Here is a 27,379-nt window from a genome sequence, read left to right as displayed (position 1 = left end):
TTTAATATATAAAATGCCTAGGAATTCTATATAATATCTGGTGGTTTTTAAAAAAGTGTATAGTAAATTTTTTTTTACACACATTTCCTAAATATTTTGTATAATAACTAGACATTTCATAAAATGACAAACAACAAATTGGCAATCTGTAGAATAGTGATATAATCCAAATAAATAAATTTCCTTCTATCATAATTAAGACAATTATTAATTTTATTAGCGCACAAAAAAATATTTATTACAAAGTAGGTATCATTAATATTACAGAATATAATGCATAAAAATGAAAAAATAAGAATTTGTAAATTGTATGGGTAGTACTAACATGCAGTTATTAATTATTATTACTATTATATTGTTCTATAAAATACAAAAATCTATGTAGAACGTATAGGTACTTATTAGGAATAAATACAATTTACTTTTTAAAATTTATTTTGAATTTCGTTAAGACAAAATAAATGTTACTAAAAGTATTCTATTATTACAAAAAAAAAACATTATATTTCATATGTTTAAGTTTATAAAAAGTTATTCAATTTATTTATTACAACACTGTAGGTTATAGGATGACATTTTGAATTGCAATGAAGATTACAGATTACTAATGGATTTATATATTGTCAAATATCAATAGGTACTGATTATATGGATTTAATATATTACCTATACATTGTTTGGCATTTCATATAATGTTTAGGTAATTTAAACAATTTTATAGATTGCCGGCTGTATTTGGTGTTATATAGAATTCCTAGACATTATATAAAATACCAATATTACACACATTGCCGCTAACATATATATGTTACGAGCAATGTGGAATACCGGACAATGTACACTACAAATTTTTTTTTAATCAACTAATAATATTTTTTATTATTATAACTTATTTATAGTATTGGTTTTTTTTTAAAACAATCATTACCTAATAATTTTATTCAAGTATCTTAATACAATAAACTATGAATTTTTTAAACACTGTGTATAAACTTATTTTTGTTACTTATCGTACTGCCTATTTAAAAATCAAATGTAGAAAAGCAGACAGACTATGTAATTCCAAGTGCCATGCTTCTAAATCTTGTTCAAATAAATAGGTAATAATAAAAATAAAAATATGATGATTCTTGTTAATCTTTTTTTGTTATTCCATCAAAATTCAAAATATTCGTAATATTATGGTTCATGAATAAAGTTGATAATGATTGTTTTTTAAAAAAAATCAATACTATAAAAAGTTAATGATTAGTAATAATAATAATAATAATAAAAAATAATATTAGGTAGTTGGTTACAAAAAATGTGTGGTGTACATTGCCCGTAACATATATAAACCGTGGGTTCATGAGCATAGGTTATTATAAACCAAGTTTATATTTTATAGCCTTATAAGTCAATGCTCGTATGTTGTGATTTAAAATGTACACATACACTTTTAAATGGGCATGTGATTGTGTCATATTAATAGTAAAAACAGTATTTATCACATTTATATTAACTTAGATTTTTTTATGATATTTAAATATTTTATAGTTTTACAATTACTTTTGTTCAATCATGGTTTGATTGAGAGTTGACACATTACGATTAATTTGATAATATTGTAAAATTTAACATAAGAATAATTAAATAAACTTTTAATGTTATTAAAATTTCAATAAATAATTGTTTTAATTTCATAAATCATTTAAGTTCTGCGAAAAGAATATTCTGAATTTCAGTTTTCGCCTTGGGGAGGCTATACATATGGACTATAGAGTATCCCGTCAGGTCATTAGCCGTAGAAAGGAATCCCCACCCGGATAAAAATTGATTTTTTGCGGTTTTACCTATAAACTAAAAAAATGATTAAAAATCGTGAAATTAATGAAAATAAAATATTGAAATGTCAACATTTTTAAAAATAAAAAAATGAATTTTTAACTTTTTTACCGAAAAATAAAAAAATATACGCATAATAAATTAATTATATTTTATATAATATACTAAATAAAAATTATATACATATATTCCTTGTCGTCGTCATTGTGAATTCAATAAAAAAAAAGCGGGTAAGCGGAAGTCACTCTGCTATACATGGTCATTTAAACTCATTTCTAACTCCCTTTATCTCCCAATCATATGTAGTTATGGAGCTTTATACTTAGAAAAAGGCTCTGTCTATCTCTCCTTTACTTACACTAGCTTTTTTCATGTCGTTATCTGTTGTCCAGTTACATAAGATCCAATGAGACAACGTCTATTCGCTTAGAATACGGATTACAGAAAAATAATTTGCTAATTTTTTGTTATAGTATTCTAGCAGCAGGTTTTACACAGCGTAGTGCGTCAATTTAGTTAGCATCCAATTATTACCGTATACACAAAAAAAAATTGAATAAGATGGACATCTTAACTCAAAACCAGTTTTGACCTAATCGGTTTTATTTTAGATTCCAAGCGGAGCGATGGACGTATTGATTTTACAATGTGTGGTTTTTTATATTTTTTTTTGTCCGTCATCACAGTTTGGGGCAGTAAAAAAGGCCTTCGATTTTCTTCAACAGCAACTTTTCTGGTAGGAAAAGGAATCTTATTTTTGAAAGTTAATGAAAAAAATTAGAACAATTTTTATGAATTCCTAACTCAAAATGATTTCCTAATTTTCATGATTTTTACGAATTTGGTCAAAATTCTAATTTCAAAAGCTCCTAAAAAATTATTGTGGATAACACTCCACTTTTTTTTAAATTTACTTAAACATCAACTTACGAGGAACATAGTAATATATTTTCAAGGTCTTCGACACAGCGAAACATTTTTTATCGACATTAGCTTAAAAATAACAAATAACAATCAAACATTTCATGTGCCTATAAATACTTCAACACGAGTAACATTTTGATAATCTTATGTTTGATGTATAGAAAATGTTATTACAAACATTTAATGAAAATTTCATATATCTATGGTCATTTTTTTTAGCGGTACACTGAAAACCAAAATAGATTTTTATTTGTTTTCCTGTCACTTATGAAAACTTTTGGGAATTTTTTAATTTTGACCTCCCGAATACACTAATAAGATTCCCTTTCCTGCCAGAAAATTTGCTGTTAAAGAAATCGAAGCACTTTTACTGTCCCAAACTGTGATGACACACAAAAGAATATAAAAAAAACACACATAATTGTAAAATCAATACACTCCGCTCAGAATATAAAACAAAACCAATTGGGTCAAAACTGGTCATGCGTTTAGATGCCAGTGGTGGTGGTGAGGGGAAGGGGGGTAGTTCTATTTGTATTTAGTACTATATTAGTTCATGTTGGACAGTGATTCCAATATTGTAATTTTACATTAACAAAAAATTGTCAGCCCTCCCAAATCTTTGCTCTGGATCCGTGCCTGTGTACAACCCGTGGCTTCTTTATTCATAGAATATTATGAACCAAAAAAATACCAAATTATTTGTCTGTAATCCGTATTCTAAGTGAATCGATGTTGTCTCATTGGTTCGTATGTAACTGAATAGAATAAATAATCAATAATGACATGAGAATAGCTAGTGTAAGTAAAGCAGAGATAGACAGAGCATTTTTTTAAGTACAAAGGTGACCAACCATATGGTTGGGAGATAAAGGGAGTGAGAAATGAGTTTAAATGACCATCACGTATTTTTATACAAAGTATTAATACCTAATTTAGTAAGTAATTTTGTTCGTTGTCCAACTACATAAGTGTTTTGCCAATTGACATTAGTTAGTATAGTGCGAATAAGTTATCGAATTTTAATTTCATAGACAGTATTTTGACAGTGACCACAAAAGGAATATTTTTACATTTTAGAGACACAATACTTTCGACGATCGGCGTTCTCATAACTTTATTTAGATATAATAAAATGTCTCAAATTAATAAAAAAAAACACTTACTATTATCAAGTAGTTACCAATATTATGTTTTCAGTGTTCCTGGGCATAAACGTTTTAGGCTAAAATCATATATCATTTTTTGAATGATAAATCATTGAATAGGTATGATTAAAAAACGATTCTAAGCAGAGGCTGTCAACCAGATAACGTATATTTCTAACTTTCAGAGTGATATTTACTATATTTTTATATTGTTATTACTAAATTGTTTTCTATTAGTACGTAAAACAAATTTTTGTCAAAACAAATCGTATATTTATTTATTTATTATAATTATAAACGGCCAAATAGACGATTTTATAAAAAAAAATTACATCAAGGTACAGTGAAACATTATATTCTCAACAGATTTAATAAATTCATTAATGGCTAAAGGAAAAAAAATAATACAAGCTAAGTTATTATTATAATTCACAAGACGTATCATCCTTTGAAGTAGGTGATTTTGTCCATAAGATGTGGGGTGTGTAGAAATGAGGAATAAAGAATGGTCTCTGGTGTAGTAAGTTGGGACACTCAATGTGATATTTGAAAAAATATCAGGTACATCCAAGGTGTCATCTGGAAGAGAGGTAAGAAAGCAACGATCGACTTCGGTACGACACGAGGGCACTTTTGAGATGTTGAAAGAGTTTCGGATTAGGCTGAAGTCATGCTGAGCCCAGTTGAGAGTGAGCCATCCTTAGCAAACGCGATAGATATAAAAGAAACTTATTTTTTACTCTCTCGATATGTAGATGATCCTTAGCCAAGTATGGGTGCCAGATCATCATATCGCACTCAAGGACGGATCGGACCAGTGCAAAGAAGAGAGAGCGATAGATTTGTTGTTTGGGTGAGCTCAGAAAGTAGGGAATATAGAAGATGTCAAAATTCCGATATTGCATGTATGTAATACATAGACACAGGAAATTTCTCCCAATCCTTTGAATATATTAGCAAACCACTAACCAGCGTGTTACAACTTATAACTATAATACTGTGGGTAATCACTTTTATATGCTAATATTTTTAAACTTATCTCGTTAAAGATAACCCATAGTATTTTGAATCAAACTCGGGAGGCGCGTTTTCATCTTGTCTCATCATTAACAGATGGCGTTGCACTGAAGACCACGGCAGCTTGACTCGGAGACTGGTCAGTAACAGAATCCGTTGTGACTCTCCAGTGGTACCATCAATTTGCAATGTCAACAAATATAATATCGTCTCACTGATGCTGCACGACGCACCCTGTAAGCAGTTGTTGTCCACGGATGCTGCACGACGCACCTTGTAAGCAGTTGCTACTTGCTGTTCTACCGACAAGGTGGTAACGTATCTTAGGGATTTTTGCGTTTTTGTCGTTCCGACGAAAAAATTTCTACCACTCGCCAATAGTGTTTCTTACGGCAGCCGGTTGGTCCATTTAATCTCATCGGCATCACAGTGACTCTGACAACATATTTAAGAGCCTATCCCGACATTAGTAAGAACGTGATTTGTTAAAATGAACAACGCTCATCTAGTATCCTCATTGCCGGACAAGTCGAAACGGTATTCCTCCAGTTCAAACGTCATGCGAGAACTGCTGTCGCACGGTATGCAATCTCACGAACAGCACGATTTTCAACTGAAACTGTGGGATGGAGTGATGGAAGCCATTTCAATTTCCAAACAACTTTCATTCTTGTACGTCTGTTCCTACAACAACCAGCAATCCGATTCCGATGAACTGTTCAGGGCTTTTGACAAATCAAGTAATACATTTATTATTATTTTGCAGTGGCTAAGCTTGGGTTCGGGATTAGGGTAGACAAATTTAAAATAATATTTTTCAGAAAGAAATTATTTAAGCGACAAAAAAATTTAAACGGAAAACAACAACTAAATAGTTTAAAATATGTTTAAAACATTCATCAATTATAATATAAAATATGAATTATTATAAATACACTGCTATTAAAATTAAATACGTATTATACTATTATTATTATTGCTCACTATATAGATACGAATAAGAAAAGTACATTATTATATTATATCCGATGGCGCGGTGCGACAATCGCGACGGCGACGTCGATAATAAATATTGAGAATTGAGGTAATTACGAACGGCGAGACGTGTCTCATAGCGAACATAGTAAACCCCACTCTGATTAACATTCCCTCTGTACCCGCGAGCCCATATTTGTGAGACGTTGCGTCGCAACGTCTATTAGATAATACAGTGAGTTCCGCTTAATGTGATCACTGGTTTATAGAATCAACCGTTTATTAGAATCAAAAATGAAAATCCCAAACCAAATTGTATGTTACTAATGTTAAATTTGTTATATTGGAGCATAGTACGTAGTTTTATTAGAGTAATATGATATGTATACTGGCGTACGTGACTACGGGAACGGACGCTCGAGCTGGAATCTGCTTATCCAGCAATTCCTACCCTGGTCGTTGCACAGAGGGCTCCATGGTAACGGCCGCCCAGTAAGTCGTAGAGTTATACGCACTCATGCAGAACCTCACTTGTTATACAGAAAATCAATGTAATAAGTCTAGAGTAATTATGCATTTAAGATACAGTACATTGTAGTTTTCGTAATAATAAACACATATTTTAGTAATTTAATAAGTGCCTTTGCGTATATTCTTTCAAAATACGTCCTTGCTCTCTTCACTAAGAATAACAACGTGCCGGTACACATCAATTGACCTTTTATTAGAATCACTAAGTATCGGATAATTGAATCACTTTTATGAACAATCTTAACGTTTTTATGGTATTTCAAACTGATTAATTTATAAAACCCATTTTATTTTTAAACTTATTAGTATGACAGTATATCGTTGTACTGTATCGTTGTATGTTATTCAATTATCTTTGTACGTCGTGTACTTGTGTCATTTATTATGTATGTCACATTAAATATGTAAATATAAAATAAATATGTAATTGTATAAAAAGATTGAATCATGAAAAAAATGTTGTAAATGTTTTATAGAATCAACCGGTTAATAGAATCAAAATAACCTGAACCGAAGTGATCCCACTGTATAATACCATATTTGGTATGACCCTTATCGCCAGCTCGTACGCACGGCCGTATTGCGCGCTTCTAATCTATTTTAAAAAATCCATAACAGTACAACACGTCAACACTACAACGAAAAACCGATTTTAACAAAATACTGAAACATATACATCATATATTTTATAATATTAAATAAAATAAAATATTTATTTGTTTGTCCCGTGTTCTCATTTCTAAGTGGGGAGACGTTGTCTCCTATGACGCTTCGCCACTGTTATTTTGTACGTTGTTTGGTAACGAACATCGCGGTGGTCTCAACGTCGGGGACGCTTGCCCATTTTCCATTTTACGTCATATAATTCGTTATATATTTCTTGTGAGAGTATTATTAGTATTAGGTACAAATGGTAAAATATTGAACATTTTTGGACAAAAAAAAAACAAATTATATTATTAATATGTTCCTACTCGTTATTATGCATATCCACGTTGGAGCCCGAGGTTATTTCTCTTAAAGCGTACGCTATAGTCGTTGATACACACTACCCGGACAATTGCCGATATGGAAGTCTTTAGAAGCTATCAGTGTCAAATGTATTCCCTTAAGAGGACGTCACGCCCACATGTGTTATCTCCGTCTTACAAACGCGTAACATATAAAATTTGCACTAGGCAGTTCACATTTTATGCCGTGAGCTTAAAAACGAGAGTGAATTGACCTATTATGAAACTTGATGGTAAGAACTTAATCTGTGTTTTTTTGGAAGTTTTTTTGCGATACTTCAGTTTTTAAGTGAGGTATGCTTGTATAATAAATGTAAATGAAAAAAGCTCATAACTCACTTAAAAACTGAATTATTGTAAAAAAACTTCCAACAAATCACAGGTAAAGTTCTTACCATCAAGTTTCATAATAGGTCGATTCACTCAAATTGTTAAGCTCACGGCATAAAATGTGAATTGCTGAGCGTAAATTTGGTATGTTACGCGTTTGTAAGACGGAGACAACACTTGCGAGTGTGGCGTCCTCTTAAGAGAATACTACTCGGAAACTTGTTGTCGCCGTCTTACAAGAGCGCTGCATAATATGTCAGTGTATTACACTAGTAATATTACACTTGTATTACAATAGTCCGGAGTGAAACGTCGTCTTAGGTGGCTCTTAGTGACTATAAGTGATTTTTGTTTAAGGGGCATCATTTATGCAATTTATAATCTTGTTGTCACCGCCCGCTGTTAATGGATTAATTCTAACTTTTAAATAATTTAATAGTGAGTGTGGATTCCTTATCGCCTGGTTGCAAATGGACTTTATAACACACCTACACTCATACACAAGTTATGGTAGGCACACTCAAAAATATTTTTCTACTTACTCGGGTACGCAATAATGAATAACGCCAATCAGTTTTCGAAAAATAATCATACTTCTAATTTTAATTTTTAAAAATTTTGAATTTATTTGAATTGGATAGCTGCTTCTATTCTATGTAGGAGATAGGTTTTTGATATTTTTAAACGTTTAAGTACTACAGTTCCAAATGAATTAACTGAATCTCTCAAAATTAATATGTAGCTTAAAGTTCCAATGAGAGAAACAAATTAAAAAGTTTTTTCTATAAAACATGGAAAAGAGACTTTTAGGTCTAAATGCACGAAAAATCCAATCATTTAGAGTCACCTTAAGGGAATTTCCTTTTTTTCATTCTTTCTTTTATTAAATACTAAATAGAAACTGTGTAGTTCTAATCTAATGAAAAATAAAAAAAATGATAGTATCATTGACCTAACAACCTATATTTTTGTCACATTTTAATTTAAATTATTTTAAAATGAATTACTATCAAAAGATAGGCATACTAAAAATGAAAACTATACTTTAATAATTTTCTTCACTTTTTTATTTGAAACATTGTAGTGATTATTGTATTGAAATCAATAATTTATAGCTACTGAGCTTTAAATGCTTAATATTACAAAGTTAATAGGTTTTCTTCAGTCATTGTCGAGCAAAGGCAAGTCATAAAAAGCTTAAGTTACCGTGTACTTGTGCTTGTATATATTATTTAGTATTTTAGTATCAATACAAGCATATATTTTTTCAACCCATTTACCAATAAATTATGTACATACTGTTAAATAATAAGTAGTAATATTATACTAGATTAATTTATGATAATGTACTTATTAAAAAAATAATCACCTCATGGTTCAATGCAGGTATATAAAAATATAGTGACATCCCGCAAAATTAAATGAAAATATAATATTCCTAGAAGTTAAAAAAACCATTACACATAATATAACAATATAAGTGTTTGTTTTTTAATATTTCTAATTTTATCTTTTATAAAAGAATTAACACCATGTGTCCATGTCATTATAAAGATATCATAAAGATTTGACAAATATTACATTTATTATATTATTATTAATATTTAATTAGTATAATAGTGCACATTTGTGTGTTGATACTTGATCATATCAATGGCTCCAAATTAAATTGAAACAGGCAGTTCAAATACTTTGATTGACCCACCCACGCTTTGTAAATAACCACCCATCAGGAAATTGAAGGAATGGATTCCTTAAAACTATTTAAATACAGTTTTGTGCAGCTTTATGCATAAATTAAAATAAATAAGGCTTAGTGGAAATTTGATTGTATTAAGTGATGATAAAAATATATTTTATACATTTATTTGCTTTAAATATAATAGAAACTTATAAATATAAAAAATTACAATTTATGTATATACATATTATGTATAGGTAATATAATTAATAATTAACACACCAGGCACAATGTCACCTTGACACAAGAACAACAAGAAGAAAAAAGATGGGACCCAACGCATCACATCTTAGTTATCACATTATCACATTTAACCAAAAATCAACCAGGATGTTGTGTATCACAGATCATAACACTAGAAACACAAGGAATCTTAGGGTGTGCATACGGAATTCCCCTTTGGGAATCCTCAGACTCTCTTAATCAAATCTGATTTCCTCAACTTTAAATTACTAGATGTGACTCCAGAAAATGAATTAATGGGGAGTCCTTGTATAGTCCTAGTTAGAATGCAAATATAATATAATTTATAATTTTGTAAAATTAATACATTATATTAAGTGATATAGTCCAAATCTTACAACAATTAATCCTGAATACATCCTACATTCCTGCTTATAACATAACTAAGTATATAATATATATTTTGTAGTATAAGTTATAATAATTACAAACACATTCACTATATAATATTATATCAAAAAAAAATGTATTTTATAATTCTTTATTTACAGTCAATATTGACTGTATATAATTATAAACATGCAAAACTTAATAAGAAAAACCAATACTTTTATAAAAAAACAATTGATTTTTCCATTTGTTGTACTGTATAGTAAGCAGTAACAAATATTTAAATATTTAAAAATTAAAAACTAGTCTTTATAGTGAACAATGATACATAACAAATATTTTAGCTGCATTTTAGTCTTAACTATAAATTTAATAATAATAAACAAATTCTTATACAAATTACAAAAACACTTTAACAGTTTCAAAATTAATAATATACATATATAAATAAAATAAAATAAGAATATTTCTTTTTTATTATATTTATGGTAGGTAATAGTGCAGATGTAGGTTTAAGACGGTTTACTGAATGACTGAAAGGTGTAACTGGTGGCTTTCTTAGTTTTTTCATCTGAAAAGTGTTTGTAACGACTATGACCAACATCCAAAATTTAAAAATACTTTATAATTTGTTAATTTTTAGTGATAAATTCAAACAATTGAGAGTTTTTAAATAACCACAAATAAGTTAGTAATAGTAATACAGCAGACTTCTCATTGCATACTTTTTTTGAATTGTTTTTGATGGTTTTCTACCAGTGAAGGAAATTAATACACCTATTTTGTTAAATAAATTATCTAAAAATAACTTTATAAATGTACTGACGTCCAGCCCTCTAAGACTGCTGATTGCTTGTAATAATATGGTACTAGTATAAAATTAATTGTATATAATAAAACAATTATTACAATTGTTTAGTATCATATACACATACATATATAAACCTGTTTTAAAATTAATACAATTCAATTTTAATGTTTAATATAATTTAAGAGTAACTGTATTTGTTTTTAAATACATTTTTTCGTATCAATTTGTCTTTAAATTCAATATTAGTTACTAACATTTTGATGTCAACAATGTTTTTTCCTTAACAAAATTTGGATGAAATGAAATACTTTATACTATAGGTGTATTATAATGATTGAAATAAACATAGTATTATAGTTTTCTTAGTAGTTTTACCATTTAATTTTCTAAAAAAATTATTGAGTTGTATAGAAAAATGCTAATATAAACATTTGTGAAAATTTTAAGTCTGTATTGTTATTTATTTATGAGTTAAAACAAAAAATTAAAATCAATTTTGTTAAATACTTATTTTGAATAGAAGTTAACTTTTTGGTTTTTTAAAATATATCTCTCAGGTCTTTAGGAGTTTTTACTTTGGCCCCCATAGTACGAAATATATTCAATTTGCTATTAGAAACCACCTTCCAAGTGTAAAATCGAATTTTTTTTGTGTAATGTAGCATAGGCATCTATGCTCTACTAGAGCTTATAATTTGGGAGCTAAAAGTGTCAAAAAAAGAATTCTGAGATTCTTCAGATACAAAAATAAAAAACATCTGTTAAAATCAGTACATACATCGCTTGGCTCAAAATATGAAATGTAAATAAGTTTTATTTCTAACTAAAAATATTTTTTAAAAAAATTGAATTCATCTAAATTATGAAAAATTGAGTTTGAGTATTCTTGATAATTCACATTAAAAAGTAGTTTATTATTTAGAATATGCTAAATATAATTACCCATTTGATACCACTTCTAATACATTGACATTTTCTTTAATTATTACATTAGTATGTAAATAAGTAAAAGAAAAATAATCAAACCTTGTATTTATTTTAGAAATAAATTAAATTAATGTAAACATTTCTACGTTTAAATGTTACAGAGAAGAAGGTCCATCTCTTTTTAGAAAAATTTCTAAATTCTTTTATCTCAAACGAATATGACGATGATCAAAATAAGTCATCAAATATTGAAACACATGACCAAACACAAGTATCTCAAGGTAACTATATAATTTATTATAATGATTATTAAATTATTAATACAGGTACACAATTTTTATTTTTATTTATTTATTTATATTTATCAATTACTACAAAAGAGATTCAATTGATTATTGTTTCCAAAATAATAAAAAATGGTGTGGGTACTTCAATATCAACAATAAGAATATTTTGCATCATTCGGGCATAGTAAATAACTAGTGGAGGTATAATAATATTCTTTATTAATTGTTAAGTATATTAATTTAATTAAATATTTGATTTAATGTTTTTTTAAATAAATTAAAATTATGCAAATATCTACTTTTTATCTTAAGAAGACGTTATACCTGCATGTGTTGTATCACATTTTACTTTCAGCAAATTACGTTTAGCTCTGTTAACTTAAAAATTAGAGCGAATTGACCTCCTAAGATTATTATGGAGGGCTTCTCATGTGCTTTGTATTATACTTTAATTTTAAAGAGAGTTATGAGTACAAACAATTTACAATTTTAAAATACTCATAACTCTCTTTAAAATTAAAATATAACAATAAGAAGCCCTAATTAATAATCTTAACTTTAATTTCAATAAGAGGTCAATTCTCTCTAATTTTTAAGCCAACAGAGATAAACATAATCTGCTGAAAGTAAAATGTGATATGTTACGCTCTTGTAAGATGGAGACAACACATGCGGGTATAACGTCCTCTTAATGTAGTTTTTGAGAAACCTATATTTTAGTTGTTTAGCGTGTAATTTATGATCACAAGAGTTAACTGAATAACAAGGAATCTTAAGTACTTATTTAGGTACATATTTTATATAGTTTACAGTTACTGAGCATCATGAACTATTTATTTTATTTTATTTTAAATTTTATTGTGCTCAATATTACCTGTGACTTGGAGAATTTATTCTTCTTTTTACTAGTTTAACAGGGCAATCCATTGTTTTTATCAACTATACATCAGACTTTTAAGCTTCAAGATAAGGTACCGTTGTCCGTTACATAATATGTCTATTAAACATACTAAACAAAGTATACGCAAGCTCAGTAGCGAACTATAGCCTAAACATTTGGCGGTCAATTTTCTTATGAAGTAGTACGATGGAGCTTTACCCTCCCCTAATTCATTGCCTATTATCATTGTAAAAATAATAAACAACACATTTTCAAATAAATCTTCCTCTCGTTACTCATTCAATATTCCCATAAAAAGTATTTTTCGAGCTATTTATAGCCATGAGACATTTTTAAAATTGTACAAATTATTTTTCAGCTAGAAATGCATAAAAGATTTTTTTTCATAGCTGACATTAAACATTTTAATAAAATATTCTAAACAAGTTTTTCTACCTTCATTAAAAATAAGTTCATCAGAAGTTACTTTATTTATAGCCAATGGATATTTTCGATTTTTATTAAATTTTTTTTGAATTTTGATTATTAAATTTAATTATTTATACAAGTATGCTAGGATGATACAACATCTTCGCACAGAATCGTTTTTTGTATGCAATAATTTGTCATCGAATTCAAAAGTAACATCCATTACAATGACATGATCGACAATAATTACTGTACAACAGAGTGGTACCCACTTGCCCACTTTTTTTAAAAAATAAGTTTTAACATTTTTTTTAGAAAAAATTGCTCATTATGAATGGAATTCGAGGTCATCTGATAGACCGTTGACAGCTGAGTCGAAAAAATGCGTTCCAAAAAAACCACGATCTCCGTCAAGATCTCGTTCTCGAGAATTTATGGAACCGTCTGAAAACAAACTACGACCAAACACTAGAATAAGGTATCCACTTGAAACAGAATTTCGGTCAAAATCTAGAAAGTTCATCAGATCTCCGTCTAATTCTCGTATTACAACAAAATCTAGAAATGTTAACTGGCCTTCTCCTAATTCGCTTATTCCGATACAGTGCGAAGTAAGAAATAGGTCGCGATCTAAATCTCAAGATCGACATGAACTTGATACTAAAAGTATGCATACGCCTGTAAAAAAATATCGGTCACTGTCCGGACATTTAAATAGGTCTCCGTCTAATGATCGTATTCAAATACAACAAGGAAGAAGAAATAGATCGCGGTCTAGATCATACAATGGACAACAATTTGATTCTAAAAGTACAAAATCAACTAAAAAAAGACAGCCAAGAATTAGAGAAAGGTTTCAATATAGATCATCAGATCAGAGAAAACATGCAACAAAAAATCAGTCTTTATCTAAATCAAAACAATATTCTTCATCTAGTTCCTCGAAAAAAATTGAAAGACCACAAAATAAATCGCAGGGTTCATTACAAAAATCAAAAAAATCAAAATCTTCACCGCTCACAGAGGTAAAATTTACCTATAATTAAAGTCCGGATTTAATTGTATTGAAAACACACACAAATTCCATATTAAAATTGTATGATTGCACCAAAAAATAAGTAAGAATTGCATAATAAATTGCATTACAAAAATTAAAGTTATATAAAAAAATTAGATAAATGTTATTTTTTTTTAGTTAAAATTGATAATTAGATCCGTTTCCAAAATATTATGTTAATTAAAATTAAATCTTCTATTACTTAAAATATGTTTGTACAAATAAAAACTACGTTTTACGTCTACACTGGTTAGGTATTGGTGCATATTTAAAACAATTCAATAAGGTAGGCGTTATATCTAAATAAAATTAACATCTTTTTTTACCTGATATGACTTCACTATCATAATAAGATTTAATAGTTCTATAGCATTCATTTTTTTCATTTTATACATAAATTTGTCTTTATTTTTTTTCCATCTGGACCAGAAATATTTGTTAAAATAACTTTAATTTTTCTAAACATATTCATACTTTCAAATAGTTCACTGTTCAATGTTTCCAAGTTTTTAGATTAATGGATAACTCGGATAAGATTTTATAAACGCTAAATCACATTTCAATGTATTATTTTGAATAAGCTGTATCGGCTTTACCACACTGATAGCATCAACTTTTATATTTTCAAAATTATTTGCATAGAAAAGTGCTGCATTTGACCATATTCCTTGCTTTGTAATTGTAATAATAGGTTCGGGAGGTAATGCAAGAGTATATACCTAACATACGATAAACGCACTGGTGGCTACGCCGACCGGCTTTTATGGCGAGCATTCTTGTAAACTAAAATTATCCATATCGGATAATAGGTACCGACGATAATACAATTATGTATTTGTTACGGGTAAAGTACAAATTAACAGGTATTAACATTAGTGTTCACATTATCCGGGTAATGTGTACACCACCTGTACCTATTGGATAAAGTAAAAATACTATTTATAAAACGTTTATTGGGTGTAGCCCATAAGCGCAAAACGCAACCCAAATGCAACCCAAAAGCGCAAAAAAAATTACCTTTTTAATAACCCATAAGCGCAAATAAATTTTATAAAAAAAGTGTACCTATTTAATTAAAATCGTAGTTATTATTAATATTAAATTAAGCATTTACAGTGTCACAGTGATATTAAAATTGGAAATAAAAAATAAAATAAAAATAGTAAAAATAAAAAATATAATGTTGAGTATTATTTAAATTAAATTTGAAATTTGAAGCCCACTGTCATCAAATATTCCAATCAGGAAATTTTTTTTTCATTATACATGGTCCAGGTTTTTGTATTGTAGATGGCTTTAGATTTGCGATTCGTAGTTTTTCGACCATTTGACTGTATAGACTGTAAGACACAGACAAATGCAACAACCGTCACGACGCGTTGCTGCAATATGTCGTGAAACGGGTTATACACATGCAAAGCATAGAGCGTCAAGCATTGGGTCAGTAAAATATTGTATCGGGTTATACAATTTATTTTTGCGCTTTTATCCCACTACCGAGGTACAAAGCACAAATTCATTTTACGCTTTTGAGTTATGGAAAAAAAAGGTCGATTTGCGCTTACGGGCTTCACCGCGTTTATTTCGTACTTTACTCGGGTATTTTACACATTATCTACGATTGAGTGGGTAAAGTACTGTGGCGACTCTTGCCACAATACTTTTCTTCCGTTGACCCCCATGCGACAGTTGGCACTCGACCTCACGCCGACCGGTAAGCCGCGTCTCACAACGACGCGCGACTTGCCGCCATCGGTCCGACACTCGACCTCTTTTCTCGCCCGACCGGCGGACTCAACGTTTCTGATCCGTGCACGTTCCCTTGCCTGCAGTCCCTCCGTCTCTCCGACTCGCTCGTCACCGAACGTCGACGACTTGCACTGGCAACAGCGACCGCGATCACGAACCGTCAACGACGGCCGCGAGACTTACATAAGTCATCCTACGTCTCTCTCGATCACCTCTATCTCGTCTTTCACCACGCGAAACCAACCTCACTACGTGCCGCTGTCGCCGACCTATTTGTGCCCACGTTACGATAAATGCTTAATAAATACGTTTTCTATTTACCCTGTTCTAATAAATAATTGTATTTCGCTTTTAAATTTTAATTAAGTAAATAGTAAAATTGTTCAAATATATAATTTATAGTTTAATAGTAATAATAATAAATAATTTTTTTTTGAATTAGTATAATTTGGTTTTTGCTACTAGAAAGATTTTGTATAATCTGTACCATTTTAAGTGTTTGATGCGTTGGTCATGTTGTACCGAAGTTATAAGTTTACGATTATAGTTATATGAATACATTATCCACAGGACACCGGATATTGTATAAATTGATTGGATACTACATTACTACACATTTAAGGTGGATAATGTATACATTACAGTCATTACACTGTTCGTATGGATAAGGTTCACATTACCCGAGTAATATGTACACTAACCGTTTTTGTACTTCACCCGTAACATATATATTATATTGATTATGACTCTTAATAATGGCTTTATGGTACAACTATGGATGATTTACTCACAACTAAGACTCGTTATGTAATTGTAGCGTTTTTATACAATAATTTTAGCTGAGTTAAATATCTTGTTAATTTAAGCACACAAAATTGTAAAAATTGCAAAAACGTGGAAAATTGCAAAAAATTGCTTTATAAAATTGAATAGGCATAACACATAAAGTATAGATCGACTATATACATAATGATCAGATTTTGTTTATCTTAACTCCCAGAAAAGTTGCAATATAAATTAAATCCGGTCTTTACCTAAAATATATTAGTATATTAATAGTTTAATTAAAATATATGAATTTATACATTTTTTTAAAAATGTATTTATAAAATGTGATTGTGTCCATTTCAACAGCAGTTTGCATCTTCATCGGGTACTTCACAACTTAATGAGGTAATTGTATACAGTAAACATATTATTTAAGTACCCACAGGCCTAAATTCAAGTTATAAATGCTTGTTTAAATATATTAGTAGAGTTTAATGACATTTATCTTTAAATGTTCTGTTTCAAATTAAATTCTTTATTATCGAGTAATATTCTTACCTAAGAGTTCTGAGATAAGACAAGAGACGCATGACGATTTAGATTTCTAATAAATAAACTGAAATGTATGTGTCTAAACAATCATAAGTTCATTTTTGAAATGAAACTTCTTTAGCACGAAGTTAGATTCATGGGCTCAGGCACTCAGCCGCCAAAAGCGCTGGCCGGTCATCCTTGTTCCTCCTAGCGCGGTAAATAAATGCCGAAGCCTGTAAATTGGGAGAATTGACCGGCCAGAAAAAAAAGGTTATTGTTTACCACAATCTAACTCTATATAAAAAAACCCGAATTGTAAACGCAATGGTAATAAATAAGAAGTCTGGACAAGTTAATGATAATTTTTAAGTTAAGTTTATGTAAAACATTTTTTTAAGTTCATATTAATAGTTTTCCTATTTTTTTAAACTCAGTTAAGTTAAAAGTTATATAGAAACTTACAGTTAACTTATTAACTTCACTTAAGTTGGTTGTTTTTTTTAATTCATAAATAGCCAGTAATTTGGTTTAAAATAATAAAAAGTAAATGTTTATGCAATATGCACACCTAATTAATAATAATTTTATTACATCTATTATTTAATTATTTATAAATTAACGTAACTCGTTATTGATTGAGTTATATCAATAAATATCAGTTGAGAATTAAATAAGTGAAAATAAAATTTTAAAAAGTTGAAATTAACTTAACTTTAACTTTTTAACTAGTTTATGCCCAGGATTGATAAATAATAATGAATTGGTTTTATTTGTATAATAACAGTAAATTAATTTCAATTGAAAACTTGATTTTTTATTTTTTCATTGCCAAATTTTTTATGCCTTCTGCAAAAAAGTTTCACTTCATCTGCGCTTACCATTGCGACACACACAATTTTTTTTATATTGAAGTGAATATGAATTGTTATAATTAAAGGTAGCTGGTAGGTAGTTATATAATTATATTTTCTTGGTCTTGAACAAAAATGTATTTCCAAAATTAGTCCTGTCTACAGGTGCAATGTGTTTGTTGAAAAAAACACAGTATCTATATATTATGTGCACTGATACAATTATTAAATGTATATGTCACCGGCAATATGAATAATTGAGGTATTTTGAAAAATGCCTAGGCATTATGTATACTGCTGACCCATTTTAGGTAATGTAAATAAAACATAGGATTTTCAATATTATTTTATTTATAACCTATAGGTATTTTATGAAATACCTAGGCATTATGTAAAATACCAATTTTTTTTAGGCAAAGTAAAAAAACAATTTATCATAATATGTTATAATATTATATTAAGATTCTTATGATTATAATATATTATTACTCATATTACAAAATCTAATCTTTATCTACTATTATATTTTTATACGTAGGTATTGCTATATTATTAATATTATTGTTATATTAATTATTAAGTACTATTATTTATACATTTTACTTACTACTATCTACTTATTACTACATGTTGTAGAAAAATGGCATATTGAAGTGTAAAAAAACATTATTTTTAAGGCATATGCACTTTTTATTTTGATACTTGATCATACAAACACATTTTAAAAATCATTGGTTAGTTCCTGTCGACTGTTCCTTTGCGACTGTTCTTAACGCCACTTTTGTGCCCGTTGGAACATTGTAAATTTGTAGTAGCTTTTATTGGCATTCAGTGAACTGACTTCTGGCGTATCACTGCTTCAGAACTTCAGAATTTCAATCTTCATTGCACCAAATCGTGCACACGCGGACACGGTGCGTGCATTCACGATAAACTATAACTTGTAAGTAATGTCGCTGGTATTAGGCGATACCCAATTTTGTTTATTTTTATCATATTTCCTACTCCACCTTGGGCATTATACATAATACTTAGGCAAAGCTTGTATTATGTATATTTCCGAATGATTTTTGGCATTTTATATAATTCCTAGGTTTTTTGTAAAATACTCGATTCTCAATATTGCCGGTAACAAATGTATGTAATAACATCCAAGGTTTATTGAAAGATATTCATAACAAAGCATTAAATTACGGTAGGTTTGTCATTGTATAATAATAAATAGAAAATCGAAATTAATTCTTATACATGTAACCATGTAACCTTTATTTTATCATAGGTACGAAAATATGTAATTTTCTCGAAATGTTGAAATACGAATCAAAATATTGAATATTAATTTTAAAAATCTAAAACCATATAATTATTATTTTTATATTGCATAGTTTACTTACTGCGTTAACGACCTTATATAATAATCGATAATACGACAAAATAATGGAGAAATTTGAGTAATAACATCCACCAATCCCGATTTTAGTGGCAATTCGTATGCACCGAAAATATATTAATAAAAAATGTATTGTTTAATATTTAATAAAATAGTCGTCTAGTTGCTTTTTAAAATTTCATTTTTTTTTATTAGGAACCTCCAACACAGGACATCGATTCGAATGCAATGATGATACCTCCCCAAAATGCTTATCCAGTACCAAGGCCATTTTACCAAAACCCACACAATGCTCCAGCGATGTTCTATCCATCACAACCATGTGTGCCGCGCTTAATGGCACCCCCATATTATATGCCATCACGACCTCGTTTAGCATATCCATCAACATGTAAGTTATTAAGCGTTTTTGTACTATATACCTAAAGCATGATAAAAAAATAATCAAAATATTAAGAGATATGGAATATCTGAATTGTGCTAACTATAGATAGAATAACACGAGTTATCACTAATCACTAATGTCCGGATATAAATGCTCTAAAATCTACAAAAAAAATGCTGTTTCAACGCAATGATGCATTTAAAAGTGACTCACATTTAAGATGTGAGAAAAACAATGGTTTAAATTTCAAAATTGTTTTTGTGTGACACTTCTTATTAAGGTATCTTAACTGCACTAATAGGTAATGAATAATGATACAAATCAAAATGTTGAACTTAAATACCCACAATAAATAAACAGTGTACTCGAAATTAACGCGATCGCGATGTAACTCCAACTGCCTACTGCCAACTGAGCACTGACCAGTTAGTTATTTATTTGAGTTCCAGTATAAGACACCACATTTGATAATCGTTACCGAGTAGATCACTGGTTCCCAATTTGTTTTCCTTTGTGGCTCGGTTTTATTAATTGTAATAAGTCGTGACACTGTAGATGGACAAAAACGTTATTGCATTCATAAATATAGACTGACATTTTTATAGAGATTTTGCAACACAATCTACTCCGATAGTATAAACATGGGTAGGTACACCTGATAGCTTGACCTGAATCCTGAAAAAGTGGTAAAGGTAAATACTTTTGTCTGCATTTCATCTACTTATCACCTTTTATAGGTTACATTCGTAATCTTCATAGATGTTTGCAATTAGTATATTGATAACGAAACCAGTGTTTGCAATAATTGTCATATGTTTTAATTATAATAATTTCTTGAATTTTTCCGCACCTAATATATAGCCTACATTTTAAAGGTATGTAGTTAAAACGGGGACTCTTTATTCAATTATTATTATAAACAATTGAAAACAATTGAAAACGTTACTGTTTCATACAATAGATTCTATTGAATAGAATAAAATATTGTTCGATATTATAAGAAAAATAATAATATATAATTAATATAATATTACTGGATATGATAAAAATTATGATATCTGCTTATTCAAGTATGTTAAATTTTGTTTCCGGCCCTAAAGTACTCATTTTTGATTAATGGTTAATAGACAATGTTTATCTAAAGTATATCTCGACTTAAAATAACTAATAAATAATATTAATATGACCCAATGGAAAAGAATGGGAACCACTGAGTTATACTAACAATAAATCACTGGACCAACATTATACAATACTATAATAGTATAATGTTTATACTTTATAACCAGCCTTATAATTATTTACCTATTCATTTTCAAGAATGGTGTAATGAATCTCATCCTTTTTCATACCTTATATGAATTAAAAAATGTATTTTATTTGCGAAATTCTTTATCATTTATTACTTTTCTTGATTAATATTTGTTTACTGTAAATTAAATATTTATTAATTACTTTGAAAGCATAAATGTGTTCGAATTTAGATTTAACAATCTTTCAGGAGACATATATAGGTATGAGTATGTAACACAACAAACAATAAACATCTATATAGCTTTAAGTTGATGAGTTAACCTATAAGATTTTCAAAATTGAAGTAAGTAAGTTATAGCATGTTGTTCATTTAACAGATCCAAGAGTATTCTATAGACCACATTGGCAGCCTGAGACTCAAAATGTTGATACACAATGAAGAAGCCTAGAGAAACTCCATACCCATTTATTAAATATTTAAATGTATTAAGTTCTTATAATATTTTAACTCTTAAAATCAACTTACTTAAATAAAATAAGTTATAATTTTTGATTTTAATAAAATAATTTCTAAGATATAACATTTTATATTTGTAATTGTCGAACTGTTATAGTTACTAACTAATGGTTCTAAAAAAAAAAAAAACATTTTATGTTTATATAATATACTGCCATAACAATAATTTTAATTTTAAATTGTATAATTATTCGTGTTGTTCAATATCATTACATAAATACTTTGTCAAACTCCATATAAAAAATGGCTAAGTATACGCATTTAAGTATGTAATTTCATGCATACATGTGTGCAATAGTTTATTGAGAGGTATTTACTAAAATACAGTGAAACCTGTCTTATCCGAACACTTGATAAGACGGAAAATGTTACAACCTTAATCGTTGGGAATATTATAAGTTATAACTCTATATTACGGAATTTTCCTTTTTATTCAGCTGTGTGGAAACCTGCCTAAAACAGACATTTTTATTGGTCCCGTGCAAATTCCGCACAAGACAGGTTTTACTGTACATACAAAATTTCGGTACACGTCTAATATGCTATCTACCACACGTTTGATGGTTTAGTACCTATATGATATCTACCGTCAATATTTTATCTACCATCGACTTAGTTGATTTTCATCTTTTCGTAAGCACCTCAGCTTGTGTTACCTTTATTTGAAATACCCAATGTCAAACAAGTTCAAGGATATCGCACAAATTTAAACCATTTTATTTATATTATAATATATATATATTATATTATATTATATTTTATTTATTATTATTTATATATTTATTTTTTATTTTTTTTTTCATTATTAATTGTTACACTTTCCATTTTTATCTATGTACGTAAAAAGGTTATTGTTTTTGCGTATGGAGTAAAATGTTTGGCAACCTTTTTTTGTACATTGATAATAAATTGTTTTCAAAATATTACCTTCCGAATCACGTTTTCGACTATTTTTTAGAACTTTTTTCAACACCACAAATTGTTGGGTTTTTAATTTTTGTACATGTTTGGTCGATTGGTAATAACCGAGTATGTTTAAAAAATGTTCTCACATCTCTTCATTTTGACTTACCTATGTGTTGATATAAATGACACATATAGTTGAAAAACTCATAATAAATAATATATAATACAACACGACTCATAAACACACTCTAAACAGTTATTATATAAAGGTATACCTACTAATCTACCTAACCTACTAAATTACGGTAGACAGCATATTGGACGAGTACCAAAATTTCATATATTAGAGATGTAACATAACATCAATTTTTGATATTGCCATACATCTATTTATTTATTTATTTATTTATATATTTTAAGAATAAATGCCGACCGGCTTTTATAAAATAGTAGATAAGATGGGAATTTTTTTTATTTATTATACTATTACAATTTTAAAAATAAATATTAAATATTCAATGTTTTTTTAACGGTAAATATTAAGATATTAAACGATTTTTATTACATAAAAATCCGTGCTTTTTTAATATTAGGTATCACGATTTTTAATTTTTTTTGGAACTTATTTTGTTTTTTAATTAAAAATAAAAATAAGATTAAGTTAATATTATATTATTAATGTAAGTGAATATGGCCATTCTATATTATCTAATATTTTATAATCTATGTAACTTATGTACCTACCGCTGTATGTATTGGAGTGATATTCATGCTGTTTGTCAATTATAATCGATTACAAATAAATGTACATAGGTTTATAATTTACCTATATATGACGTTTTTATATTGATATAATGTCTACCTATGTGTCAATTATTATTCATTAATCAGTAATCACTATTTACAAATTATATGGGTGGTTGGTTACTATCGGCGAATACCGTCAAACTGGTTAATTTGGTGCAAAAACGAATTTTTTTACGTGCCTCAGTAATATGCTATCATACTTAATTTTTTGATTAAAATGTAAGTAGGTAGTTAGGAGGTTTTTAATTTCGAATTAGTACGATGTATAAGTATATATTATAAAAACGTTAATTTTTGCTCGATGAATGGTTGGATTTGGATTGTGGCATTGTGTAATGTGTATAATAATTGTATGAATACTCTAAGTCTGAAACCACCCTGAGTAACTATGATAAAGAACTAAGGTGATAAGTATCTATAGATTTTGATGTATTCTCTAATTGATAACCGTGAAACTAATAATAGTCTGATAATAGTAAAATAATGTAAATTGGAAGTATCTGATAGTAACAGGGTTGTGTGTTCTATACAGAGGTCGGAGAGTGTTAGATTCCGGATTTCAGTATTTTGTGTTTCTGATGTACATGATTCTATCTATACTGACTCATTACTGATTTAGTTCTATTATGATATGCCTATTAGTAAGTAATTACTTATTAGTACCATTTAATGATAACTTTTTTAGTTTTTTTTTAATGTTTACTAGATACTCGAGTTCTACTTCTACCTACTAACAGTTACACAAGACTGTGAATTATTATTAGCAGACTTTAAAATTTCTAATTTTTGTAGGTATAACTTATACCGTATAAGTACTATTACATACATTTGACATTTATTTGCTTAATACAAACAAATCAGTAACAAAACTTAGTCTTTAAGCCAAAGTGGATATATATGGTGACTCATTAAGAACACTCGATCTAATTTCGTTATTACATTAATAAAAAGATATGTTTTAACAGAAAAATGTTATATGGAATATTATAACATCCGACATTTTGACATAATATATGTCTACTTCGGCTATTTCAGCAAGCTTAAGTTTTGGTCACGAAATTGTACATCACTCGCGGACAATTAAAATCCAGCTTTCATAATGTACTCCCCTGGGCATGACCTTGAGTCTAAGATTTAAAATAATTGAAATACTTAAAAACTTTCTGGTTCCTCGAATCCTAATTCATAAAGGCTAGGTACGGTGGTTAATAAAAATAATATTGTAATCAGAATAAACACCAACATTTGTCGAATATGTCAGGATATTATTCGAGAGCTGCAGTGGACAAATAATAAAGAATTTAGTATACCTCAAAATAAAGTCGTAGATGTTGATAATACATCATAAACTATCATATCCATCATAATTTGATATTAGGTAAGTGATCATAAGTAAAATAAACTGTAAGTGTCTCGCAGCTCGATTTATAAATTGCCCGTTGTGTCACAAATCATAGCCTCGGCACTCGGGCACTGTGGCCGACTGCTAAGTGTCATCGTGTGTAAGAACTCAATAAACAGTCTTGAAAACATTATGATCATTGATACATTGATATCATTTATACACTACTAGTGAGCATATACATTATAGTTATAGTGTGTACCTGCACTACGACGTTCCGTGCGTGATAATTTTCACTCGTTTTGTCAGAGATTTCTATACTCAAATTATCCACATTGTATATAAGGCCGACTTTTAGGGTACTGTAGGCATTGCGTTATAAATTATAATATAACTAATGTGTAGGTACGTCATGCGTTAGTACAATACTATACTTATTTCTTTAAGCAGTGTTGTCATTTTTGTCTATAAATTTTAAAAATAAGAACTAAAAGCCGCCTTTTAATGATTTTCTTCTTTTTGATTAGTGATTGAAATAAGTACTCAATGCTGTGCCGAATTGTAGCACTGCCCCTCACTTCAAATGTCGCCACTTTACACGAATACCTAAAACTTACCTAATATTATTATATTATAATGCTCATATTTCTAAATTGAAGATTTTTAAAAAAATTAATCGTTTAAATGGGTAGATAAAGTTTGGAATATTCAGTTCTAAATCTTCATATATAATTCATATCTATAATTTTATACATTTGCAACATTTGCACACGTTTATCTTTGATTAGTTGTATAATGTATATATTATATATAGGAATAATGGTACAGATTATAAGTACATCATATATATATAATAATATACTTGTACACATCATGATATAGTACTATAATAGTAGTGTACACGATGCTATATTATTTACTTTGTAACGTCACAGAATTTTAGGCTTCCTTAATAATATCATTATTGTTTAATTCCTCATTATTATCATTTATCTTTCTTATTAGGTTATTGACTCATTATGATATTACGAACGCTACGCTCGCTATAAGCAGTCCTATTATTATCAAAATAACACTGTTGTCTGTTATGCAATATTTGTCCTCCGACCCCACACAAAGGAGTGTCCACCACGTCGATATCGCAGCTGGCTGCCCGCCGACACCGTTGCGGCGTCACCGTGGCGACCGCCGGCGAGTGCCGATAGGGTGCAACCTGTCTCCCAATATTTTATAATAATGTACAGAAGTTCTCGACTTGACGACACTGACCTGCCCTCTCCATCACGGTTTCCATAACAACGGCCTATGACCGGACACCGTTCCAGACCAACAACGACGATCCACGATTTTTCCACGATCGCTGACTCCGGGATCCTTCTTCCCAGTCACGTCTCCCGGACTTATACTTTTCTCCACACCAACCACGTGGATCTGTGGAAGTTGTTCGCCATTCAAATTGTTTTTCGTCCGTTCATGTTTTATTTTCTTTTTCCGACGAACACCGACGTCAACAGCGTGGGCCCGTGGCGGGCGAAGATACCAACCAACATCAACAACCAGCTCAACATGTCGTCGTCGTCGTAATTGTAATGTAACTCTCCTTTGGTCCCCCATTATTCAAATGTATTAAATTCCGTTTTGTTTTTCTTATTTTTTTCCTCTATTTCTCCGGTTAATCTCTCTTAATATATTCACATATAATATAATATGGCAAAACATCATTTTTGGATTGTCGTAAAGACAAACATAAGATGCTCTAGGCACACTTCAACTAGTAACCCCGTGATCAAAGTTACGAAATTCATAATCTTTCGATCCTGTAGAGCCACGTTTTGTCATATAATTATTTGAGTTTGTCTATTAATGAAAAAATTAGCCGTGATGTGACAAAACGTATAATCCTTTTTTCCGGTACTTGACATGTAAAAATATAACAAAATCTCATTATTACTTCAAAAATCCTATCTTATTATTTCATAATATTAAGTAGCGTCACCTTTCTTCTCTATATCAATTAAAATAAATCTTGTGGTTTTCATTAACCCACGCGTGTAATCTAATCCTACGAGTTCCACCGACTTAAACATCCAGATTTACACGCGGTGCGGCTCGTAGGTCATAAATTGAGTGTTCCCCTCAATTTGTGGGTGGTTTTTGAGTCGTAAAAACTCAGAATCTCACAACTTATATTTGACGTAAAAATTCTTAAAAACATGTAGGAGGGGGCTTAATGTTATTAAAACAAATAAAAAAATTATTAACCCATTGCCATTATAATATTGTAACATTTAAATTTAAATTATATTATAATAGTAAGCCTATTACAAATATTATTTTGCTACCCAACATAATAACATAATTAAATTATTTTATTCCAAACGCTTATCAATTATTATTATTACATTACAACAT

General features: G+C 29.1%; 1 protein-coding gene across 3 annotated transcripts; it reads left to right on the top strand.

The window, feature by feature from the left end:
- The first annotated feature begins 4,197 nt into the window (after positions 1 to 4,197).
- On the top strand, positions 4,198 to 21,860 carry LOC111033764. 3 transcript variants are annotated; one of them, XM_022314679.1, is made up of 7 exons: positions 4,198 to 4,585; positions 4,652 to 5,653; positions 11,973 to 12,092; positions 13,723 to 14,432; positions 17,351 to 17,386; positions 19,952 to 20,147; positions 21,773 to 21,860. In XM_022314679.1, the coding sequence occupies exons 2-7, from the start codon at positions 5,404 to 5,406 to the stop codon at positions 21,832 to 21,834; spliced, it is 1,374 nt and encodes a 457-aa protein (XP_022170371.1). In that variant the 5' UTR covers positions 4,198 to 4,585; positions 4,652 to 5,403; the 3' UTR covers positions 21,835 to 21,860. The 3 variants fall into 3 exon arrangements, with proteins under 3 accessions (XP_022170371.1, XP_022170368.1, XP_022170369.1); XM_022314676.1 differs by having other exon boundaries at positions 17,348 to 17,386; XM_022314677.1 differs by having other exon boundaries at positions 4,198 to 5,653; positions 17,348 to 17,386.
- Positions 21,861 to 27,379: the final 5,519 nt, after the last annotated feature.

This window comes from Myzus persicae, unplaced genomic scaffold (genome assembly GCF_001856785.1).
Source record: "Myzus persicae strain clone G006 unplaced genomic scaffold, MPER_G0061.0, whole genome shotgun sequence".
NCBI lineage: Eukaryota > Metazoa > Arthropoda > Insecta > Hemiptera > Aphididae > Myzus > Myzus persicae.
The sequence above is the reverse complement of the archived record's forward strand: the minus strand, read 5'-3'. Positions and strand labels throughout refer to the sequence as shown.